This window comes from Pezoporus wallicus, unplaced genomic scaffold (assembly GCF_028554395.1).
Source record: "Pezoporus wallicus isolate ANWC-B61680 ecotype Strahan unplaced genomic scaffold, APGP_CSIRO_Pwel_v1 contig_360, whole genome shotgun sequence".
Taxonomy (NCBI): domain Eukaryota; kingdom Metazoa; phylum Chordata; class Aves; order Psittaciformes; family Psittacidae; genus Pezoporus; species Pezoporus wallicus.
Window position 1 is genome coordinate 4,654,870 of NW_026640059.1, and position 26,011 is coordinate 4,680,880.

The 26,011-nt window shown below is 39.3% G+C and overlaps 1 protein-coding gene across 3 annotated transcripts in view; it reads right to left on the minus strand.

The window, feature by feature from the left end:
* The window catches only part of PID1 (phosphotyrosine interaction domain containing 1), an 87,635-nt gene that overhangs the window by 39,762 nt on the left and 21,862 nt on the right, over nt 1–26,011 (minus strand). For all 3 annotated transcript variants that reach the window (XM_057417134.1, XM_057417136.1, XM_057417135.1), the window contains exon 2: nt 13,385–13,531. In XM_057417134.1, the coding sequence (XP_057273117.1) occupies nt 13,385–13,531 (147 nt within the window). The remainder of the gene's footprint in view (nt 1–13,384; nt 13,532–26,011) is intronic.

Below are 26,011 nucleotides of genomic sequence, written 5' to 3' on the forward strand. Positions count from 1 at the left end.
AGCAATAGCTGTACACCAGTCCCTTGCCCTGGGACACGTTTCACCCTGGAGACACACACTGTCTACGTAAAAGTGATAACATTAAACAAAAAAACTATACACAGAGATAAGGAAAGTCTTGCAGAACAAAAGCCTCAGAGCAGCTCATCAGTAAGTCACTGGTAATTAAAGTCACTCAGTTTATCCTCAGTAATTCTAAGGAAGTGCTGTAAACTATTACAAACTTAAATTATATATACAATATATTTATTAGGTAATGCAGAGTCACTCAATTTGTTTGGCCTTGTATGAAGACCTCCAAATGCAACCCAAGGCAAAGCTCTGGGGTGAAAACACACCTTTCTTTAAATCACTATCAAGCCTTGTTCATTAAGATAATGTCAAGATAAATTCAAGAACTTACTATTTTTAACACTTCAGCCTAATAACAAATGTCAAACAGCACTGATCCACATACGCTGTTCTCAATTACTTTGACTTCATTATCAGACTGCTTTCAATCATTAGCAATCCCAAGCCTCATGTCAAAGTGAAATGCCAAATTCTTAGACAATCTAACTTCGCATGGCAATCAAGTCAAAGGAAGTATGCCAATTTATACCATAGCAAAGCCAACCCCAAAACTGCATATCATTAACAACAATTCCCATAGGGATTCTGACCACTGTAGTTACAAATAGGTGACAAAGCTGAATTGTATTATTGTGCTATTTATAAGAGTAAGTCAGATTGGAATTACTTCCTGCCTATGGGTAATTCCACCATGAAACAGAAACAGTTTATTTTCTGCCCTTCCTGTCCCAGAGGATACTCAGAATCAACTTCAATGACATTCTCAAAATAATCATGACACATGTATCTTACCTTGTTCAATTTTTTCTTTTCCTTATCACCTTTCTCAACTTAGTACTCAGCTATATCAGTCTTTACACAGATCTTTCTTTGATCCTTGAGATATTAATTTAAATCGCTTTCTGATATGAAGCTTGCTTTTTTTCCCCTTCTGTTTTCTCTCTGCTACTGAAAAATAAAGTTGGGGATGGGGAAAGCCACAACAAACACTGATATAAAACAAGTCCCTGAGGATGAAGAAAAATCACACCAAATAAATACCCATTGACAAACATTTCTCAGCAAACAGTTTAATGAACCTTCGTTGCATCTTATAAAGTACACTTACAAAGACAGTTTCAACTTGCTCTTCTTCCAAAATTTGCTCCTTTTAATTAGAGTGGTTTACTTCTACTTGAAATATTTGTGTATGGGCACCTATTAAATGTAAGGTTATCCTTAATTAAGGAATTAAGACCATCTTTCAGCTGATTAACCTCCCACACACATACAATCCCCAGTGTCCTATGTTCTAGCAATCAGAAAGCAATCCAGATATCTAATAGGCAAATGGACATCAGCTCCCAAGAAGGGATAGACCATACCCTCACTGGATATAAAACAGGATTTTGTTCTATCAAAGTTAGCAGGACACTACAAATTCAACATTAGCTTTTCATCCACTGATAAAGCATGATAAATTTCATTCCAGATTTACATTACTGTGAAATTCAGTATCCTATTTCTGTCACCATATGTACTGTTTAATAGGGTCTTGCTGTGAAATTATTAAAGATGAATAACAGAGATTTGGGGGTTAGTAATACAAAAGAACATCTTAACTTAGGAGTACTTACTGATTTTCCAAACCAGACTGTAAACTTTGAGAAAGGAGACAGATCAATTTTAAAGAAGAAAAAAACAACAGCAAAAAAAAGAAGTACCATACCTCTGTTGCACTTCTCATTCCTATACAACCTAGAATCTCAGAGAAAAAAGCTTACTGAATTGCCACAAGCCTGAAGCCAAATATTCACAATAGAGTATAATAAAGGTGTTTGATTAGCAATAGATAATATACATCAAGTCTGGAGACAGTGTTCTCACAGGAGAATGGATAATTGATACATAAACTCTGAATAATCCTGAAAGATACAGCAAGGCCATGAGAGGCCCAAGGAAGCTTAAGCAAGCAAGATAAGAAGAAGCTGGAATTCACTGAGTTATGAGAACTATGGACTGTTAGCAAGCTTTCCAGGTCAAGTTCTCACACCTGTGCTTAACCAATTACATGTCAGTCACTAAGGGTCTTCAAGACATGTATCCAATCATAATATGCCAAATCACTGTAAGGGCATGTAAGAAATAGTATATAAGGAGTTAAGGCTTTGTAATAAATTTGGCAATCGCTTGATCACATTGATTGTCTCTGCATTGTCCATGACTCCCACATCAACAATCAAGCCTTAAAACTGCTCAGAAGTACTGCCTACGGTTATTGTTATGAACTTTTAATTAACTATGCAGAAAAAAATATTTTCATTAAACAAACGAAGAAAAAGAAGTTATTAGTCTCGGACACTGACACCCGACCCCAGGAATGGAAAAATTTCTTTCCTCTTCCAAGCTGATGTATTTATACATCACACTGCATTGCAGACTATATTGCAATACTATGAGAACAGGATTACTCCTGGGACAAACAGAAATGGAGGTGGCACACGCAGGACATTCTTTTCTCTGATGACATAGTATTATTTTGATTGCAAAAAATCTACATTCCAGCATCCTCTGCATCTATGAACATGGGCAGCAGTACCTCATGTACAGAAGAATGGATCTGTAATCCAATTTCTGCCTCCATTTTTGCCAATATCATCCGCTTCAGTGGGAAGCTTTCAAGACACAGGATCAGCCCCAAAATAAGAACTGATGGCTTGGGGCATAGTACAGCTGTAAACAGAGATTATGAATTCCTGAGAAGGTTCACATTGGCTCAGACTACTGTAAACAGTGGATACTCAGTGCCAAATGCAAATTTTGCAGTATTCTAATGGAAATCAAAGAAACAATATCCATGGCTTCAGGGGAAGAGCCACACAGAATACCTTCAGAATAAGCATACGTCTTTCTTGTGACAAAGCATGCCTAGAAAGATCTGCCAACAGCTCTCCCAGAATGTTTCATGCTGTTGAGTGGGAAGGTGCCCACTGCAATAATATGAGGGAGCAACAGCCGCAGAACCAGGAGTTCTTTTGATTTTGTTAAAGAATAACCTCACATTCTATGAAGGAAGGGTGCCTCCTCCTCCTGAGAGCCATCTCACAGCAGGGCCCATATGTCTTAGGGCCACAGAGAAACACCAGCTTCCCTGTGCTCTCCACCACCACAAACCACAGCTCCATCCTTACCCTGAAACAGCCACACCAACACGGAAATGTTTCTCAAGGACACACTAGAACAAAACAATTGACAGTGTCTGCAACATCTCAGCATAACAACCACAATAAATTTCAATCTCATTTTAATTTTTATACATCAAAAACTATTAGGTTTTAGATATTTGCACCTTAATTATTATGGAAACAATTAGCTCCCACGACCACAAGGCTTTGCCCAAGCAAATGTGATGAGCACAGTATTTTCTACAATATAAAAAAATAAATATCCTAACACATGTGTAGCTATCTAAGACCCTACAGTTGCCACTGTTAGTATCTTGGCTTTGTGCCAGAGTGCAAAAGATGGAACTTACTGACATGAACTTATTATATAGCATTATGTATTTGTGTAATTGAAGATTATCTCCTAAAGAATTCTGGAATTTAGACAGTCAAAATTTAAATATTTCCTGCTGTAGAGAGATTAATTTAAAAAAATATATTTAAATATTCTTTCAGAGAAAATTATTTTGGTATGTTATCTCCTACAAAGACAGCTATAATTAGACAACATCTCCAAGTACTCTGAAATGTGGGATTTCTCAAACTGACAAAAAAAACCCACCACATTTGTGTTTCAAGATAGAAAATTATTCCATGGAGTTTTATGTATCAAAGGAATTTTATTAATAGATATTGCTTTTTAGTACATTTTTTCAATTAATTACTGTTTAATAGAAGTATGCATTTTAATTCTCAGCATCTTTTTTAGTTTTCCCCTACCATAATTTATCCGCAGTATAGTGTGGCCACCACACAGCCTTCCCCAGAGCTTTGGTGTGCTGATCCGACCTCTACAAAGAGGGCTGCTGGCCGAGAAAGGCAGCTGAACAGCAGGAGACAACAAAGCTGGTTTAGAAGGTATTTTAGAATCTTTCTGGGTGAGAAATACTATAGAAGTACAAATGACACATAGCAAAGATCTGAGCATTCACTAGCACACAGTGCCTGGCCTCCTTGGTACCTCACAAGTTTCCCACCTGCTTTTACAAGCAAGGGTGAAATTCAGGAATCGCCAGGGGTCATTCTTAACCATGTCTCAGGGGGCATTTTTAATTCCAATATATTTGCATTTTACACTGTCCTCTTTGAACGTCAATGACTATCTCTTCCATAACTAATTGAAATATAAACTGTTAGTGCCTTGTTTAACATTAAGAGGTTTGATTTAGATTACTTCTGCTGATAAATACATTTGCTAACAAAATTGAGGGCTCACGACTTCCAATTCAAGCTGTTGTTGAATCAAAGGCAGCTAATAACATCAAAGCTCTGAAGCCAAAGGAAATGCTTTATTCCAGTCAAAGGGATTTCTGTTTATGCTAAGTCTTTTTCCCAGGCTCCATATCATGTATCATCACCCATTTTCTTCACTGGGACTCACAGCATACAGTACAGAGGCAGAACTACAGGGATAAAAAAAAAACGTACACGGTGGTTTTGCAAGCAATACAACAAATGTACTGAAGGGAGGAGTAAAGCAATAATATGCTAATGGATGCTCTGATTTTTTTATTTCCTTGAGCTTTTGAATGGGTTTTTGTTGTTTAGGGGATTATTTTCTGCAGCCTAATTCCAAGGAAAATGGGCTTGAACATATATCTGAGCAAAGTCTGGTTCACATCGTGCAACATTTCTGGTGCTATTTCTTCATGCAAGATAGCAGTGCACAAACAAAGCCAGGGACCCTGGGCCTTGCTCCCAGGAACAGCTGAGAAGACCTCCAACACACTGATTGGCAGAACTTGGGGAGGGACCTCTCTTCCCAGGGTACTGGTCTGAACATCATCTGCATGGTCCACAACAATTAGAAGCCTTCCTACCCAGCCCAAGGAGTAGGGAACACAGTCTTGCAGTCCTCCTGGGAGTGTGCGCACACACACAGAGGAATATTTTCATTGTACATCCCTCTTGAAGCAAATCCAAGGGGAACCACACAGAGAAGACCCTGTGTTCAAGCCCTGTGCTGGATACCAACATGTAGGGCAGCTCCCAGAAATTTTCCTGTCCTCCCTGTCACCAGCACTCTCCTCCCAAGGAGACAGTATTATTCTTTCTATGAAACTCTTTAAAATGGTTTGAGACACACATTCTTAATAAAGATCCAAAAGTAAACAGAAATAGGTAAAATTGCTTTCCTTTAATTAATATACATATATTCAGAGTAAAATTATTCCACCATATGGACAAAACGGTCATGTACTTTGTCCTGTAAAGGTAGTTAAAGCAGAAGCATGAAGCTGACTGAAATACATGAACATTTTTAGATAGGATGTAAGAACATCCTGAATAACAAGATGCCCTTTACTTGAACCGTGGCTTGAAAAATGTCACCGGTGCAAATGCTAAGAGAAAAAAATACCACCAACGTATGTGACAGGACACAACTTCCACCATTCTCAGAACACATTAGTTTTAGAATGCCACTTTACCAGTAAGCAAATAAAATTATGCCAAAATACATCCAACACAGCAAAACTGAATACTGCAAAAAATCAAAAATCTTATTTGAAACAGGTTCAGTTTAAGATTAATTCAATTGCTTTAGCCAATTCATATTCTCCACAGAAGACTCCTGGACTTCAGGAAATGAAGCATTATGATGCATTAACTACATTCTCCACTTGCATCTACCCTTCATATTTCTATTAGCTCCTCTGCACTCATTTGAAGTATAAATCCTCAATGACATAAATGGGTTTTCCATGCATGTAATAAAAAAAAAATCCCTGGCAGTGTTCAAGACCAGGTTGGATGAGGCCTTGGGTGATATGATTTAGCGTAAGGTGTCCCTGCCCACGGCAGGGGGGTTGGAACTAGATGATCTTAAGGTCCTTTCCAACCCTAATGATTCTATGATTCTATGATATGCAAGAGAGATCCTCTCTGAAGCTGAAAGCTGAGAGCAGCCAGGGCCAAACACCATGCAGCGTGTGCTGCCCGAGGGGAAGCGTCTGCTGTCCTGCATGGCTACATCCCACCACACTCACAATGGAGCCCACAGCAAAGCTCTCATTAACTTCACAGGTGCAGAACAGGACCTTACCATACAGTCACATGAAATCAGCACATGCAACTCTCCATTTCCAACATCAGAACAAGACTCAGCCAAATCGTTGACAACACTCTGGGATACAGTCGTGTGTAAGAGGTATAAGGCTTCTGCAAGCAGCTTACACTTCTCTAGCTTCAGTATTACGCTGCCATGTTTTTATTATGTTTTTTTTCTGTAATACTACATGAAGAAAAGGTAAACAAGATTATCCATCTTCACACGGCATACTTGTTGGGCCATGAGTTTATTTGATGCACTTCACTTTTTAGAAAACATACAGAAAACCTCTGTATCTCTCACCAATGAGCACTATATCTAAATATACTGAAGATACTAAGATTTGTCCCAAGCAAGAGTTCACATGTGTCCTTTTGGTTCATTTGATGAGGGGAGAAAGAAGCAAAAAAACAAGCTCTCAATTCACAGCACGAAATATGTAATGCTTAAGGATAATAGCAGAAGGCCCTTAATGAGGCAAGAAGAAAATAAGCTCTGAGCTTCACACTCACATTAAACATGATAGAAAACAGTAGGCTGGAGAGTGATGGTACAGTTTACCTTGTCTCACTTGTTTCTTTATTAAAGTTAATGGCTATCTTAATATTACAGGCTTACAAAATGGTAATAAAGACCAGCCATCTAGATGGACTTGTATAAAAAGCTGGATAAACTACACTCAAAACAATCTTTCCTGACGATGCTATAGCTGCAATGAGAACATTTTTATTAAGGTTAATAAGGGTAAAGTGAGGCAGGTTTAAGAATAATGTGCAGTGTCCAACCAGCCACAGTTTCAGTAACCAACATAGCAATAAATGCTCAAGAGCAGTAGGTTTTTTAAATTACTTATGGAAATTTCATTAAATCGCTAGATTGCTAACTACCAAATGACTACTGTTATTTGGAGTTCCCCATCTCAGAAAGTCTTAGAGCACATTTTCAGCCCTTTTGAGCCAGCAAGACAGTACAAACAGGAAAGAGCACCTTGGTCTCCGAGTATTCCAACTGGAAACAACATGATCTTTGCATTAATTTCAACTTAATCAGTATCAAGACACACAAAAGCAAACTGCACCCAGTAGCACTGCAGCACTGGGGAGCCATCTGCCTAAGCTTCAGGTGGCCAGAGAAAAAATCTGGGGTTCAGGGACCAGTGAAGGGGAAGAGGCATGAGGCTGCAGTTGGCACCACCAAAACCACACTGTGTGGGCTCCTGGCTGCATGAAACCGAGAGGATGGCTCACCAATTTGGACATTTTCTGAATGTTGAGGGGCCTCCATGCCCTAGAGATGGGGAGCACACTGTCACCTGAAAGCCAAAACAATAATGTATTTGGCCACCGCCACAGCTGAGCTGATTAGGATGGGACACAATTGGCACAGGTTGCATAGGACAGAAATGCTGGGCAAAACAATTTGGAGAGGTCTCCTCTGGAGGAAAATAAAAACCAAGCAAAACCATCAAGCCAAAACACAAAGAAAAACAGTCTAAGTTTTAAAAGCGCAATGAGGAATAAGATCAGCAACACAGCATTAATAAGTCTGCTGCAGAGGCATCTGGGGTAGAGTAGAAATAGGGTATTTTGCAAGCATATGGTAAGAGACAGTCCCACTGCAAGGCCTTTGCAATCAAAATTAACAAGGCAGAAAACCAAAAATAAGCAGCAAGATCTGAGCAGACATTATTCCTAAATGAATCTCTTACACGAGGAATTAGAAACAGGCCTAGCAGGGCAATTTTAAGACAGTATTTTAGTTATTTAATAAGTATCCCAATAAGAAACATTTTATTTCTATGGATCATAACCAGACCATGATCAGTATTACTCACTATTCATCCTATAAGTTCATTAATTGCTTTTCCTGTGCAGACTAACTTTCAGTTTCTGTTACCCTGGTGTAAATACTGTTCCTCAAAGCATCTTGAGACAGTTTCACGTGCACAGAGTTTTATCAGAAGGGCCCACAGTTGATACATGCATTGTGTCTAATGGTGAAAGTTACTTTTGAGAAAAGAAGAAAAATAGAAGAAAGAGACACAAACAGGAAAATGAAAACTCTTGCCAGAAGACAGCAAGGCCAGAAGAGCAGCAACAAGAACAGGCTTTGGTGAAAGGGTACAGACCTACAACTGGAGGGCAGGCTACAGAAATGCAGGGGCAGCCCCTTGGCATTGCACAGGTTAAGGCCCCTCAGGCACTGACCAGATCTCCCAGAAAACACCTCAAATCCAGTTAATAGGTTGACACAAGTATGACATCAGGTGTGTCCCAGAGTTGCAATAGTCAAGCTCTGTGCTTAACTGCTGACACTGCACTGTGCCAGGGAAGCCCAACCATGGCTGTGGCCCCTTCCTGCTGTACAGACCGCAAATGAACCCTACCATAAACACCACGCTGCAGCAAGGTTAGTAGAGGAACAATTTTCATTTTGAGTGAAGCAAGTGAGCTATTCTGAAAGACTAAGCTCCATTTATACTATTTCTTGGCTATTTTTTTAAGTCTCTATCAATGTGGGCAAGGCTTGATTTTAAAATGCCAGTAGCACTCTAATGTCACTTATACAAATTGCTAAAGAAGACTTCCACCAATCTTCAACTAAGATACGCTATCACAGAAATTTCAACATCATACCTTCCACAAAGCCTGAGTTAACAATCTCACCATCTCAATCCAGTAAGACAGGCAAGCAATGAGTACCATGCCTGCAAACACTGTATCATTAATATATATTTTCCCATTTAATAAAAGCTTAGTCTTAAGAATGCAATTACTTGCAGTGTTTACTCTCCTCTCGTCTCAGCCTTCCAGCTGCTGAGAAAAGCTTGTCCACTGGTGGGAACTGGAGGAATAAGATCGCCTAACCCAGGTGGATAACAACAAACTACTGATTATTCAGCACTGACTTCACTTTGAAGAGCCTTCCAATAGAAGGATTAAAAAAAAAAATTCAATGAGAAGTTAAACCTATGACACCACTTCAAATATCACAGGCAGCATTTTTAACCTCTGTCCTTTTATGTTACTGCAGCAGTGCTGGAAAAGCTACAGCAGAAGAGGGAGAGTCATTTAGGCAGTTCTCTTCATGCCACCACCATAGCCCAAAGGGACAGAAATCAAGAAACATTAGAATCAGTATAAACCAATTAGGACACTAAGGAAGAATAAAACACACAGAACTTAACCCAAATCTGTTAAAAGGCACAGAGAAAGCACTCATTTCTGAGTAGAGAGCAACTTATTTTTTGGAGATACTCCAGATTTTCAGTTTCCATCTGGTTGTTCTTAGTGTTGTGATAAGGGAAGAGAGTTTCCAGCCGAAACACAAGAGTGCACAACATCTGACATGAAAGACCTACAAGCAGGACAGCCACAGTCTAATCAAAATCCTTAGGATCTAAACAAGAATAAACACATTTCTACATACACACATATAAATCACAGTCATGTCTTCATACAGAAACATGCTCTACTTAAATAAAAACAAATTAGGAACCAGCTAGTAAGAACAAAAGACTTATTCTCGCTCTTTTTTGTCCTTCCCCAGCAATGGGTGGTTTAGCTTAAGCTGATACTTGCCATTCACAAGTATACAATTAGCCAGTTGGGTTTTATCATTCTTCGGAGCAGCTACTGACTTTAACACTTGGTGCTGTAGCATTCATAAATGCCACACCCATTGCAGGGAAGAGGCAGGATGCACGTGGGTGCTAAACTGGCTGCCAGAGATGACAACCCTCTGGGCACTGCATCCCACTGCCCTGCTCCGGTGGTCTCAGCTGGAAGAGGATGAGAAACTCTGGTTTCTCTGGTGCCAGAGACCTAGCTCTCACCTAACATACACCATGGCTCAGACAAAAGAAAATTACCCCCCAGGAAAAACTCAGAGTCCAAATGCTTTATCGTACCCAGAAATCCTGCTCTGTTTTAAGCTGTCTGCTGACTGGGGCTGCAACACCAGAGTGCAGGGCTGTTGCTCTCTGTTTACAAACAGGACAGGTGGGGAAAGGAGAGGAAGGGGGCAAGAAGGTGCCCTTTGGGAACTACAGCCTTTGAGTCAACCCCTGTCTCACTGCAAAACCAGCACCACAAACCCCAAAACACGTGCACCTAAAGCTCTGTGCTGCAAATTAGTGCCAATATTGCCTATTTGTCCTTTTAGTGAAATCATGCCCACAAGTCTAGAAGGGTGGGAACAGTGACAGCAGAGCCAGCCCAAGCAGGCAGGTGTAGATGCACAGAAGGAACAAGCCTTTAGCCTCCTGCTGTAAGGAAAAATATATTTTTAGAAAACATGATGGTAACAAAGTTGCATTGGATCTGGAATTGGACAGGAAAGAAAAGCTCTCCAAATTTCTCAACTATTTAACTTACTAAATTTTGTGGGGCTTCCTTTCCCCTAGACTACTTCAAGCAAGACATTTCTCTGCTATTCTTAACCCCATTCAATTGCAGAATGAGATTGGATCTCAGCAGCAAAGTTTTGTTTCTTTGGATTCAACAGCTAACACCAAATGAAAGAGCAAAGAGAAGCCTGTCTCACAGTGGAAGGAAAACGAAAAGAGCAATTGCATAAGAAAAACAATGCCCAGACATCTGAACAGCAAAGCAATTGCATGTGTCAAATTCCCATAACAAGATGGTGCCAGCTGAGGCTTATGTTAAAACTGTGCAATAAAATTAGATGTCTGGAGCCTCTGTCAGAAGAATGATGCTATCTCATTAATGGGATTACATTGAAAAATTGAAGGGATTTCAGTCAAGAGGAATAAAACGATTAAGGATCAAAAGAGTGTGACTCATGAAAGAAAGAAAGCAAAAAACTGAATGCTGTGTTCTTGCCTGAAAAGCCCATGTCTCAGAACCAGAGAAGCTCAGTGGTACCAGCCTAGGTGACACCACAGCATCTCCCCCTCCCTTACACCTGGAATAACAGTGTAGATCAGACCCCACCGAGTGAAAACTCATATTATGAAATACTGGCTTTGTTATGGCAATGTTATTATTGTATCAGTCAGCAAGAAACTAATAAGCAGAGGGAAAAGAGGAGAAGGCAACTAATTACTTATAAACAGCTGGAGGATACAGGCCCCATAAGAGAATATATTTTAATAAAGAAAAAATAAAAAAGGGGAGGGGAAGGGGAAGAAAGAAACTGCAACTAGAGACACTGGGTAAAAATCAGAGCTTTTCAGTTAATGACTAGAGAGGATTTCTTAGCCAGAGGAGCAACATACATGCAGAATTATCTTCCCAAGGCATTTCCCACTGCATATTACAACTGCTGAATCATCTGAAGAGGGTTGGCCACCACCCCAAAAACACCACTGTGAGACTGCAGCACTGGCAGGGGTGAACTAGCTACCAGGGGAAGGGAAGAAAGTGAAACAGTGCAAGCAGGAAAAGGGGAGCGTGGTGGCGGCAGATGTTCCTAGTCACCACTATGCTGCATCACAGGAAAAATAAATGAATAAATAAAAGAGATCTCTAAATATAGAATGAGATTCTCTTCACTGAGGGGCTCAACATCTCTCTGCAATCCATCTTCTCCAGTTGAAGAACTGTAGGTTAAGTAAAAAGATTCATTTAAATTCTACACACATTCACAGAGATAAACTGATTTCAGAAAGTATTATTATGTCTGAACTCTCACTAGGGGTGAAAACCAGCTACTTTGTGATCCATTTTTTTATGATAGCTAATATTCTCTAAAAATTCATTAAGTGCCAACATAAAGGACAAAACACATCACCATGGAAGAGCAGATGATATGAGCTACCATACAAAGCATATTAGGGTCACTTGCCCTGCATTCCTCTGCGTCAGCACAGGGCAGAACTGCTTCAACACCCAGCAGCAGTCTGTTTCTTGGCTACTGTGACACACAAAAATTCAAACAAAAATGACACTTCCCAAGAAGCATCTTTGCTGAGGAAGTGCCCAAACAAAGCCCTTCCTTCACAGCATGCACACAGTCCGTGCTATCCGCACAGTATGCCAAGAGAAGCAGGGAAACACACCAGGAATCAATTTCTTCAACCCCATCTCACTCACATCAGATCTTCCAACAAGGAAAAGTGCACATGCAGGCATGTGTGTATACACACTGGCAGGGGAGGGAGTTAGGACATTTAATTGCACTTTGGACCTTTTCCAGTGCACATACCATGAGGCAACTGCTCTTTTAGAGCTGACACTTTACAGAGCAGTGGAGGCTGAAGCCCAGTCCCCTCCATTTTCACTAAGACTGTCAAGGGCAGGTGGATATCCCCTACAACTGACAGCTGGGCTGGGTGAAGAGGACTTGGCTGCCAAGCTCAGTCTGCAAGGTTGCCCATGGCTCTGCAAGGCTAAGTGAGCTCTGCCACAAGGAAAATAGCTCCAAGAAAAGATGCAAACAAAGCAGATTTGTTTGCTATTTTCATATGGTTTCTTACCACAGAAGAACATACTCAAGGCTCTTAATCCATTAAACTTTAAAGAGCAGCTTTTTCAGAAGCTGTGCTGTAACGTAACTGGGCAAATTCAAACCGTTGCTTAACCAAATCAAGGCCGAAGTTTCCTTCCCATGCCTTTTTCTCTTTCTTAAAAAAAAAAAAAAAAAAAGCAAACAAAAACCCACAAAAACCAAAAAAACATGAAACTAACCTCAAGTTTTAAGTTGCAACCTTATTTCAGTAGGTATATACCTCTGTTAGTACAGGTTGCTAAATGCAAATACATAGCATTTGGCCTTCATCTCCCATCTCAGCACTACCATTTATAAAAACAATGGCAGTGTTTGTAACAAGCAATGTTCATTGCAGGCTGTTAGAAACCCTCTATAATTTGCATTGTGCCACATAACTCAAACCTTTTTACCCTGAAGTCCAAAATTTCTGGTCAGAATTACCAAATAACTTTTTTGATTTAGAAACTTTATAGTATTAGTAGCAGTTAATGGGGTTTTCAGAACAACAAGAGGGACCATGTTGGTTACTTCGGGTTCTTTAGAGCCCTCACATGCCCATGGGACATCTCCAAGTGGTCTTATCCCTTAACATTATACTCCCAAGTACCTTGCATCCAGTGTGACTCCGGGTCTTCATGAGGGGAGTTGTGGTGCACAGCTCAATGGCTTCTGGTTCATGGAAGATCACTGTCGGAAGAGGTTCTTTCCGAAGAGTTAGGACATTCAACTTAGTCTTTAACATGGTCTGAAAGTGCTAAACAGAAAGAAAAGCAATTATCTCCAGTTCTAGTGCAAAAAAGTGAGAGTTAACAGCTGGACATGTCTGCATGTTTCAGTTGCTGTTCAGTGTCTTGGAGGTTTCCATGGGGAGAGTCAAGTTTTATAATGTAAGACAGTGAACATACAGTATTACTATTAGCAATGTGAAGACTGTTTTTAATAATATATATATACACACACAAAACAAAAAATGAGATTATTCATTAGAATCCATGTATGCCCCCAAAAGAGCCTAAATTCAACCTCTGATCACTCCCAGGCATATTATAAAACTGCCCATAGACCTAGTTCCTCTACTAATGACCATATCAAGGAAAGAACAGGGGATCAAAGACCATTCAAAGAACTATGGATTCATCCTTCTTGTTGTCTTTCCTCTGTACCTAAATCTCACCCCACTGACCTTTGCAGATGTTATTGTTCCCACTGAGTTGAATGCCTTGTCAGTTTGCCTTTAGCATGTGAATTTTAAATTCTCTTCCTTTGTAAGCAATAGTTCCTCTAGTCTCCAATGTAAATGCCACGACTGGCACTAACAAATAGATATCATTCAAAACTTGTCACTTGCTATAATACACAAGAAATAACTCCCCAGGCTTGGGTGAAGAACTATCCAAGTGGACAGGAATATCACTGAATGAAAAGTTTCTCGGCAATTGCTTAGAGTGATGAAAGCCAGCCCTTGAAAAATTTCCAAATCAATTTTGTGGAACCAGGGGAGTCACAGAGATTTTTCAACATTTAGATGTTTCTTTGAACTGATCTTCATTTGAGAAACTGAACATTTTCACTTGCTACTACGTATCTTAGGAGGAAAATTTGCAGATATGAAGGAAATCAATGTAGTATTCACAGCTAGTAACATGCTACAGCACTGTCTAAAGAAATGTGCATTTATTAAAGCTTCATAATTTAACTTTTATAAATCAGCAGCTATTAGACATATGTGCAATGACTCCAGATCACTTTCATCAAAACCAAACTATTTGTTCTGTCTTCTGATGGGAGATTCTTAACTTCTTTTGCAGTCACCCCTTTCCTCAACAAGGCAGACAAACACTACAGGGTCTGGCTTGCAGACAGAGAGATGCTAAGTGATTTCCCAGAACTGTACAAGAAGTCTCTATCAGAGCTAGAAAATCAACTCAGGTCCTTGCTTTTCAGTCCTATGCCTTAAGTGAGGAAAGTGTGTATTAAATATTTTATTTATACACAGAGGATGAATCAACTATTTAGATACTATGCTGGTTTCATATGGATTTTTGTAGATTCAAGTATTCCACTGAAAATGCATGAGATTTTCTTGGAAAAAGCTTCCTACTTAAGTCATAAATAATTTACCATTATCTAAGTGAAAGCCTATTAATACACTTCTAAAACAATTTAATCCTTAGCTCAGTGTTTACGTCTAATAATTATTATGATACTGGATCCACAGCACCTTAAAGACTCTCATAAGCATATTCAAGGCATAAACACTAACCTATGAAAACAGTACTTGTTTTCCTTCCTCACACATGAAGTTGCAGCCTGTTAGAGCAATACTTGATGGCTTCTGTCCTGTTTGTGAAAGCATTCAAGTTTCCACCCCAGTGAAAAAATCTACTTATATTATTTTTCATCTGGTTCATATTACATTTTATCCCATTCACTCTATCCTGAACACAGCTCCACAAAAGACTACTTCATTTGAGATGATTATACATTAAAGAATATTTGTTGACACATGCTTCTGAAGATAACAGCACTTTCCCAGCCAGGATTACTAGATTTACTGAGAAAACCTATTTAATTTAAACCTTTCAGTTGCAACTAACAGCCTTTTGTTCTGAATTTCCTAGGCTTTTCTGGTGAGGTTGTTAGCAAAGGCTAAATAACAGAAAACCAGATGTGATGAGTGTAAAGCAAGCTTAAAGTTTGAGATCCTGAGTTTGAAGTAGCATCGCTGATTACCAACCATAACACTGGGCTTGCTGGTCCCATAAACTAATCACTGTCTACTATAACTGTAGCCCTCTCTATTAGCGTGACTTGCTTTTATACACAGGCTCTAAGTTTGTGCTAACTTGCTGCAGAAGTGGTATTTCTTGAGGAGAAATGTGCACAAGGAGAGGGTGCTGGAGACCTGCCGTGCCCAGGTCACAGCAATTCCCCATCTGTAACTGGCCTCTTTTCAAGCATGGGAAAATGCTGCGTCCAAGGTCATCCGCTGCCTTGGGCATGTAGGTGATGGGAGAGGAAGGCAGAAGTGGAAAATTTAATAAATGTATTTTTAACCTGAAGTTGTATTATTTTGCTGGTAGATAAGTTTGGATCAAAGCAGAGATAATGGTCACAAAATATTAGTTTGAAGAAGATCCTGTCTCAGCATTTAACTTCTCCCTCCCTCCATGCTGAAAGAGCTCCATTTCCCTAGATGATCTGTTTACAGGGATTCTCAAATAAAGAACACTGCTTCCATTAGTTACTCAATAGATGGAAAAAACTCCGTTTAGCTTCTCTCACCACTAAGCTTGGATCTTCGAAGTAGTGGTTCTCTTCTGCTAGCATCAGTATCAACTTCAGCGGAATTACTGACAGAGACAGCACAATTTGACCAAAACCAAGGAAAACTATAACAATGAGCTACTTTTTTTCATGTTGTAACAACCACATAGACAGTCTTAAACAAGGAAAAGACTACTCTCTGCCTTACAAAGGCAATTCAATGCTTGTATGAGCAGCAAGTTGGAGTGGTTGGGCGCCAAAAACACTAGAGCACAATTGGCAGCAAACAGATAATTAGTTGCCAGAAAAGTGCAGGACGGACTGGGGGTGGACACAGAAATAGGCTTTTGCTTTGGACTGCATGGCTAGTGCAGACAGCATTGTTCTCCCTGCACACAGGTGATGTGCCAGCTGCCATAAGAAAATCAAGTCTCTGCCAGGAGACATCATGCAGTGAGCCCCCAAATAAGCAAGTTATTTAAACACACGCCTAACTTTCACTATGTGAGCAGTCCCAGTAAAGCACACGTGGGTAGTCAATGGGATTATTCATGTGCTTTACGCCAAGAATAGGATAAAGTGCTTCGCTCAACCCATTTCTTAGTTTCCACTCCAAACTGGCATCTCCCACAGAAACTGTTGGCAAATGCTGACCTATAACAGTAGCCAATGTATTTTTTGAGAAGATGCATTAGCTCTTTGCTGCTGTGAACCCAGAATATTTCTTGAAAGTGCTTTAAGTTCACTAAGCTCCTGAAAAGCATGACTTTGGCAATTCACTGAAAAAAAAGGTTCAGGGAACTTTATACTGTTCACATTTTATGTGCCAGAACTACTGGGTTCATTTGGTAGTGCTTATACTGAAAATCATCAAAAGCAGATATTCTTAGCTGACATGACGGTAACTACAATTCAAAACTGCATATCATTCATCCTTTTATCTATTTAGATGGTGCTACTGACATACACTTGACATTTGAAAGATGCAAGGAACAACATAACAGTAAGAAACTGGCAGCAAGTTTCAAAATTCCTTGAGCAAACAAAAATACTTTAATTACCAATGACAGGATGAGAGCTGTAATTAGTATTGTATTTTCCTATTTGCTGAACATGTAATAATTCAAAGTAAAATTTGCTGAACATGGAATAATTCAGATTACAATTTAAACAAAGCCCCTAATAACATTGGAAAATTATCCTAATAAAAACCCATTGTTTCGTTTTTTCAAGGATTCAAGTTCATCATTTTCTTTTGCTTAGTTTACCAGTTTTAATGGCACCCTCTCCCTCTATATTTTCTTTTATAGAAGAAAACTGAAGGGTGTATAACTGGTAGCACAAACCCATAGCAGGCCAAGACTGCCACTACAGAAGTTATACTTGCCTTCTTTGTGACCTTCAAAGTCAAAACGAAATCAATTTTCAATGAAAATACTGTCATCACTAACCCTCTTAGCTACAGGTTAATTGAATATAAGAATCTAGATTTCTAAATTGCTTTCAATGTATACTTTGTTTTCAGCCCAACAGTCACACATTAACTCTAGGTTACCTATTTCACAACATTCAGTTCTCAAATTTCAAGTGCTATATATTTAGTTCAGGCAAATTTCTATTGCTGTTAAAACTAAAAATTAACAGCATCTGGGTTTTGGTTAAGTTTGTCAGCAAAAATGCAGTCACTGTCATAATTCAGGCAAAATGTCTTGGAGAAAACAACTGTGATTCCATACAATTAAACATGCTTTGGAAAAGTATGCACTGACAATTTGTAATAATAATGCTTAATACTTCTGCCAAATTCTTCATCTTCAGGTTTTAACTAAACAGTCACTGCTGTTCACTATATTGACTACTCAGCAGTCAAGACTGGACTCAGTGGATCTTTTAATTTTCATGATGGAAATAAAATAAAAACTCAAATTCAATAAATTTAAGAAAGGCTTATATATCGGACGTGAATATAAAAATAAATGTCAAGAAAGAGGGGAAACGTAATCTGCAATCCAGCAATAGGGGATGACCAAAATTAACAGAGTTTACAGGCTAATCGGGCTGTGATATTGTGAATGCAACAGTCTTCAGCACCGTTTGGGACAAGACCTCAGCCCCCATTATCTCTTAACATCATCATTATAACCAGGACAAAACTACATAAACTGGCCTAATTGTTTCCAGATATGACCTGTATGTGGCCAAATTTTGCCAAAGACACATTGAGTGCAAACCCCAAAATGATACAATGTTGACTTGTGAAAACCAGTTATTCTAATACTTCAAAGACTCTGAAAGAGCAGTTTGCCAGAATGAGAAGCAATTGTCTGGGCAACTCACCCTTCTACAGCACCTACAAGGACTTCCCAGATGAAATCTACATTAAAGCATCAGCAAGAGATAAGTCCCCAACAAACAACCTCTATAATTTACTACTTCAGTGCAAGTACTTCCTCTGTGTTTGAGATCCATTTAGTTCTGGACTGAAACCAAAACTTTTCAACAGCATCCCACAGCAGCCTAGGAGAAAGTGAAAGACACAAGCAAGTGCAATGAACTGCTAGAGAATTTTAGGAAGTCCAAATGTCCCTTTTCTCCTGTTCCCAGTGGAATTTGACTACCAGTGTAACCAGTCTGTAGCTACAAGACCACTCTCTTACTCATGATCAGAGATGACAACATGGCAGTGCTTTAGCAATATGGTTACACCATCAGTGACATGAGCACAGCTGTGACCCGAGGACCACGCCATCCCAAGCCCAAGAATTCTGACACATAGGAAAACTGATCCATTTCAAGGCTTTGTTTTGTTTAAAGCAAATGTTACCCAGTACAGATGTCACAAACCTATCCATTTCTTGTTAATAAAATATTGCTAACACAGTTTAAATACTTTCCCTCCCCCATATTTTTTTTTTACTGTATTTATCCCTAACTAGCAGTTCATATAAACATGGTACTGAACACTACAATAAAACCCTCTATAGAGGGGATGGAAGCACTTAATCAGAGTCAGAAATCATCCCATCAGCCACCTGCTCTATAACACAAAACTGACTGGCATGCACAAATCCAAGATCACGTCAAGACTCTTTATTCTCAAGCAGATCTGAACCCAAGTAATCTTCTTAAAACCAATCCAGCTTCAGAAATCTGGTTATAAAAAGTTTATCTCATCTAGCATGTCAAGAGCTATATTTTGCCAGCCTATCAAACCCAATCTCTTCAATCTCTTTCAGGTAACAGATGCTATTTAGGTGAAAAAGCAGATAATTATGTCTGAAATTATGTCTCTCAATCACAACAAAATGGCAACAGGCACAACAGTGAGACAGACTTGCCTGCAAGCAACCTGTGACACATTCTGGAAGTAAAGGAACTCGGGCAGGCCCATGGCACAACTTAGCACAACTCAGTATGTCTGCACAGTTGTACATCAGAACTGAACCAGTGCTTGCTACCATTTCTCCCCCCATGTCCCCCTGCTCCTACCAACCCTCACCAGATAGCATAGAAGAGAGATCAGAGAGGACAGAGGGAGAGTTTTGGCACAGAAAAAAAAGTAATCACATTTGCAAGGGTAAACTAAAATCTGTATGACCAAGCAGAAAACAGTATCAGAGCAAGCAAGGTGCAAGACTGGGGAAAGTGCCAGGAGAGGCAGCACCCAACTGGCTGCAAGCAACGCTGCCTACTACCAGGCACAGAGACCCTCCTGGACTTCTTCTGCCATTACTGACCATAACAAGGCATTGAGGACAAAGCTCTGATGAAAAAAAAAAACAATAATATACAGAAAAAAAACAGACAGATGAAAGAAAGGGGGACTCTGAAGATAGAAAAGCATAACAAGGACACAGAGAACCTTATTAGAATGGCAAGCCCAACTGCAGCGTATGGTACAGATGAAATCGAAAACAGTTGGGTGTCAAAAAGCCTTTCAGCAAAGATGCTACTTGATCTTTGCGTGCAAGTATGAGAGTTATTCCATCTCACTCAAATACCATTTTCTTCAGGAATATTCTTCTTCCTGCACTGGTAAGATGTATCTCTTAAAAACACACCACTGTCAAGATTTCACAAATAAAACTTGCACTCCCTACCAACAGGCCTGATCACACAGCTGCCTTTATGATGATGCTCACATTGCCTTGTTTTCTTACAATTTTGAAGAATTTCTGTTTCTTCACAATTTAATTCATGTGAAACGTTTTGTTCTCAGACCCTGTGTACTTTGAGTTTGCTCTGGCTGGATGCCTCCGTTCTGTTGCCAAGCTTATGCTATTCCAATCAGCAGGATCACTGCCCAAACAAAACACAATCCCAGATACAAACACCCTCCAAACTGCGGGGAACTTCATAGCCAGATGAGATTTTCATGACTGATCCTCTAACATCTCTCTACACTCAGCCACGCTAAACCCCCCAACCTAAGCAAATCTGAATATACAGGATATTCAGAGACTAGTTCCCAATTTAGCCATAATTGCTCAAAACCTGAAGTCCCATTATGGAAATTCACATTCAAGTAAGGAGAAGTTGGTATTTCAGGACATTCATAGTCATGAATATAAAATAAGACCTCCCTAAAATGTCTTTGGAGGAGGTAAAAGAAATCACAGTACTACAATAAGAAGTTCTCTGATCACTCTATATGTTACAGTACCTAAATTCCCAGTCCATTATTTCAGTAGAAATTAGACAGATGGATGGAACATGAACATCTAAATATGTCTGTTCGGATTTGGGCTTTTACAGTTTATTATCTTCTGATAACTTAAATACATTTTTAAATGAGTTATAGTTTCCCACGTCTGATGCTCATGGCATATATTTTATATCAGAATATTTTTTTTTTAGCATGAAAAGAAATAAAACATAATGATTTTCACCAGTGTATCAACTGAACTACTCTCATAAATAATTGCTTTCCAAACTTTTGGCCCCAGAAATCAGTGTTAACTCTCAAATTTTAGTAACTTTGTCACAACTGAACCAGCTCCCATGCCACCCAAACCCAATTAAGATAGCTTTGTTGTGTATTTTATTAAATACAATCATTGTAAATATCGTTTATACTTGCAGTAATAACTGCCTTTTTCTTCCATCCCATCCCTGATGATGTTGGTTTTCAAACTAAATTGAGAAGTTCAGCAACCAAAATCTGCCTGGGAAGCTTCATAACACAGCACTAAAGGAAGCTAAAGTCATCCCCATTATCTGCTGTTCATCTTCTCATCACCAGAGAAGCAGTACCTCCCCAAAAGAATTGGGTCTGTATGCAAGCCTGGAATTTTAAACTAGGTTACAATTTCAAAAGTACCAATATGCCAGAATTTCTCTGTGCAAGCAGAGGTATTTATCAGCCCCAGCATTTTTCAGGACAAATGGGCAGGCAAGATACAAGCCCAAGACAAGACAAATGGTTAACACAAAAAAAACCAAATAAATAAATAAATACCCACAAAAAAATAAATTAGAAAAGGGAACCGACAAGAAGAAAAAATAGCACATGCAGCAGCACAGATATGTCAAGTTCATTCACTCTGATTTTGAGTTGACCCCTTAGCTGCTTTCCAACATATTCTTCCCCTAACATGAGTTTCCAGTAGATGTATTATTTGGTGTAGTTGGCCCAATATTAAAACAATGGAATCCTGCAGCATGAAGACGGCTGTTGCGTTTTCAATTTGCTCTTGGAGGCTTTCCAATAATTTCTGTGTCAGAGGATGCTTTTAAAAGTTCTTTTTCTTCACTCTGTGCCTGGCAGAGCAAGCCCATCTCATACAATACCTGCCAGCCACAGCATTCCCCAATACAGCCCTTTCAAAACTATCATTTCAATCTCTCACTCTTCTTCAGTTTTTGTCATGAATCAGTAACTTGTTTAGTTATGTAGTTCAGTGACCTCTCTCTTCCCTTTCTAAGACGTGTTCTCTGAGACTGGATGACACAGGTGCCTGTTACGAACAGGGAATTTGTACTGATTATTTGCTAGATGTATCATTGCGCCAAATACCATGCAGAAACAAAGGGTAAAAAAATCTGGAAAAAAAAATAAAAAGAAAAGAAATAAAAAAGCTAATGAATTGCTTAAATATAAACTAAATCAACTTTTGGCCTAATGAACTACTCTATTCACAGCTACAAGATAATGCCAATCCACTCCTTCCTCTAAAGCCATCCATTTTATCACTGAGCTCTTTGATGCTGATTTACAGCACTGCCTTTTCCAGGTCTGAAACACCTCTAGGATTTAAGCCCAGCATTCCTGAGGGTCTCAGAGAAGGAGTCCTCCTACTTTCCACGGACACAAGCCACCTCTAAGTGAACACATCTACTTCTTCAGCAAGTCAGCCATTTTGGAAAGCTTCCATCAGAGTGCATCCCCCCAAAACCTTGCAGAAAGCAAAGAAGCCTGACGGTTTCAGCCTTCCCTCTCTCCACACATCACCATGAGCACCATCAGCACATGCTTCAGAGCATCTCCAGAGGAACTACAATTGGCCAGCACTGCTATCACATCACATGTACCTTCCCCAAGGAGACTTTCCCAGGCCTAACTACACTCACAGGTATTTAATATTGTGCAGTATTACTCCTTTCATGCCTCCACCAGCAAATTATTCAGCATGAGGGAACTCTGCCAGGATTTATACCTATGCAAACTTCTGAGCAGGTGATGCAAAACATAGAGAAAAATTGGGTCCCTCTGCAATGCAACTGCATAACCCCTATTCCCAGGGGACTTCACATGGTAAGTCTTCCCACTGCTCAAAGCTGTGAATAAGAGTAGCTCATCAGAGAGCCTACATCAGGAATAAGGAAGCCTATAGAAGAAAGTGATCAAAACTACTCTTCTACAAAGCATCCATTAATTCAGCAAAGCTCAAGAGTTGGATAATTGACAGGATTTGTACCAAGAAACCTTTACAAAAAAAAAAAAAAAAAAATCAAACCAACTCATTTACATTCCTGCTTCTCCCACAACTACCCTACTGGTTAAACTGAGCCAAAGCAACCAGATGCAAAATCACTCACTTTTTTTCCAGTGGAGAATGAGTCAAGTAAAGTGGCTGAGGACAGTGTTGCCCTTTGCTGGGGCTAAGCTAAGGCACCCATGGACAGGACAGCCCTCTCATATCCGCATCCTCCAGTTATGGAGGTTAAACCTGCATGGTGTTTTCAAGGTTTTTCAAAGTAATTAAGCTTTTCTGATGTTTCCATTTTTCTGATTATCAAAGGACGAGTTCCTTAGTGCTTGGCAAGAAAGGAGATTAAGCTTCCATGTTCCTGCAATTTAAGTGCCCAAACCCAGACATACTCAGAAACTCCAGGTTCTCTGGAGGTAAAACCTCAGTTTCTTCTTCTTTACTTGTCAGCAAAGTCCATGCAATTTTGCAGAAGCTTAACTAATCCCTCAGCTGGGTATAAAGTTTCAAAATGCGAGTGCTTATACACATGCATTCGTATCTACAGTTCTTAGAACGAAGAAAAAAAACAAAACAAAAGCAAATCCCTCCAGAAAATAAATTATTAAATATGCACCATGAGATCCAACCAGATACCTTTATTCCCCCAAGGCATGGTTAATATACTATCTGCCACTACATATGGTGCCAATTAAAAAGAGCTAGCTCCTCACACAGGCACTGCAGCGTCACTCTGGAGGAATCCACAATTGATTAAACAAACTGAAATAATCCCACCCTGGAAATACGTGCTCATTCATAACCAAATCCCAGTCTTTAGGAATCCCGTATGCCATGAAAAAAAAAACATCCCTGCTTCCACAGAAATCTGTGGCAAAACAAATCTGAAGTTCAACAGGAACAGAACTACCCTCACCTTTACATGTGCTACCTACATGAAGAATTACTACTACTTTTCAAGGTACTAACTTACTTGCTATTTCAGTCTTATAATTGAGTCAGCAATGAAACGAGGAGCATCAAGTGATGGAGATGTTAAACTGTTTAACTGCAGAAAACAGAAGAGCTCAAAACTATCCAACTGTTGCCTTCCAGCAAGGCCAGCAAAATTGGAAGACTTCAGGCCTGTACAAGCATTATCATTCAATCTCCTTACATAGTGAAAGCTACTTCCTCTTTTTCTAGTAATTATACTCTCACTTTTGTCCAATCTGCTCAAAACTTTGTTCAACACAGCAATGACTTGCAAATTTTCCACACAGAAAACAGCTGCAGAATAAACAATCCCCCAAAGCAACAGAGGAACAGCCTTTTATTCAGTACAGCCTCAACCCTTTTTCCCCTCCATTGATTACTGACCACCTTAAATACCATCCATTCTCAGCCACTTTACAATTTAAATAATTTTGTGTTGAAAAAAATCAAGTTTGTCTCAACTTCGAGAAATGAATTTGCAGGAGAAACAGGAATGTAAATGGGAGGTGTTTTTATTATTATTATATGTTTCCTGGTGTAAACCCTGACAATTACTGTAAACAACATTTTAACATTGTTTAAGGCTTAGGAGAAATTAAATAATATAGAACATCAACATCCAGGAAAAAGGGCCTGGGCTCTTAAGGCCCTAAACTTCTCTAGATGCAGATCTAATGTATGCTCCTGTAACACAACATGATCGAAATATTCTGAATAGCCATGACATCGACGGTCTCCACTATATCTGCATTGTGCAGCTAGTTAAACAGATGTGAAAGAACCAACAAAATCAATATAAATGAACTGCCTGCCCAGCATTTCCCCCACTGTCTTCTTCCTTTGCCCCATTCAATTTAATTTAGAAACTTTACTGATGTGGTTATTCCAGCATCTCTCAAAGCACAGGGCTGTAATTCTACAGGAGATGTTAACAAGGTGACTTTTATCAGACTTGATGCATCTGAAATATAAATTATTTACCCTGAAAGAGAAGGGAGTGAAAGAGTTTAGGGGCTTCTGATAAAATATTGAAGTATTTAATCTTGGGAATGCCAATCAGTCATTCCCCTGGGGAAAAAAAAGCTTCAAGACTAATACTTCTTTTAATTATAAAAAAAAAACATGTATTTGGCTGAAAAAAACCACACAACTGTGATGTAAAAATGTTTGAGCAGCTTTAGAAATTCAGTCTTCTATAATTATACCAAGACTGTTAAAAATTCCACTTTGACAACCACCATCACAAATAAATAATTGTCAAAATAAATCCAGTAGATTAACAGGCAAAAATGTGTCTTCTACAGCTTAATCTTGTGACAATGTTTTTTACAGCATGCCTCTGCCCAGATTTGCAGCTTTTGGTATTTACATTCTGACCACTAAGCATAAGGGTTATCAACATTATAATTAATTCTTTTAGACTTATAGATATTTGCATGTATATTTTTTAGTTTTTTTATAATTTTTTTATAAATTTTATTTGCATTAAAAAAATCAGCAAGCCGAACTAAGTTATGCCAATGACAGTAATATGGCCAAAAAGGAGGGTGAGGGGAAGCCCAAGAGCAAATACTAGGCAGATGGATTCCATATGAAACTCCAATGCCACTTCTGTATTAGCCAGACACAATTCTGCAATGGAAGAATACGTAGAAGACTTTTTTAGGGAATGGCTCAGTTTCCTTCCACAAATACTTCTAGGAAAAGTAACTGTCTAGCTCACAGGATTTATTCCTGTTTCTTACCTTTGCAAAGCAAGGATCATTTAGGAAGCAATTAAAGTAAATACCAACCTCTGAGCTAGGATCATCCAGGCTAATAACTCAGATGGAGCACCACCGTCATAAAGGAACTGCAGTGGAGGGCTTCTCTCAGTAAAGCTATATGGTGTACAGGGAACAATGCAACAGTTACACAAGACTTCTGCCTTGTCACCACTCACTTCCATCAGTTTTCATTTCCATCAGCTGCTGAGATCTTCAAGGCTGCCCACTGCAAAGCATCTCTACCTACATGTTAGTCAAGAACACTCAGCACAAAACGTTCCATGTGGGCACAAAATC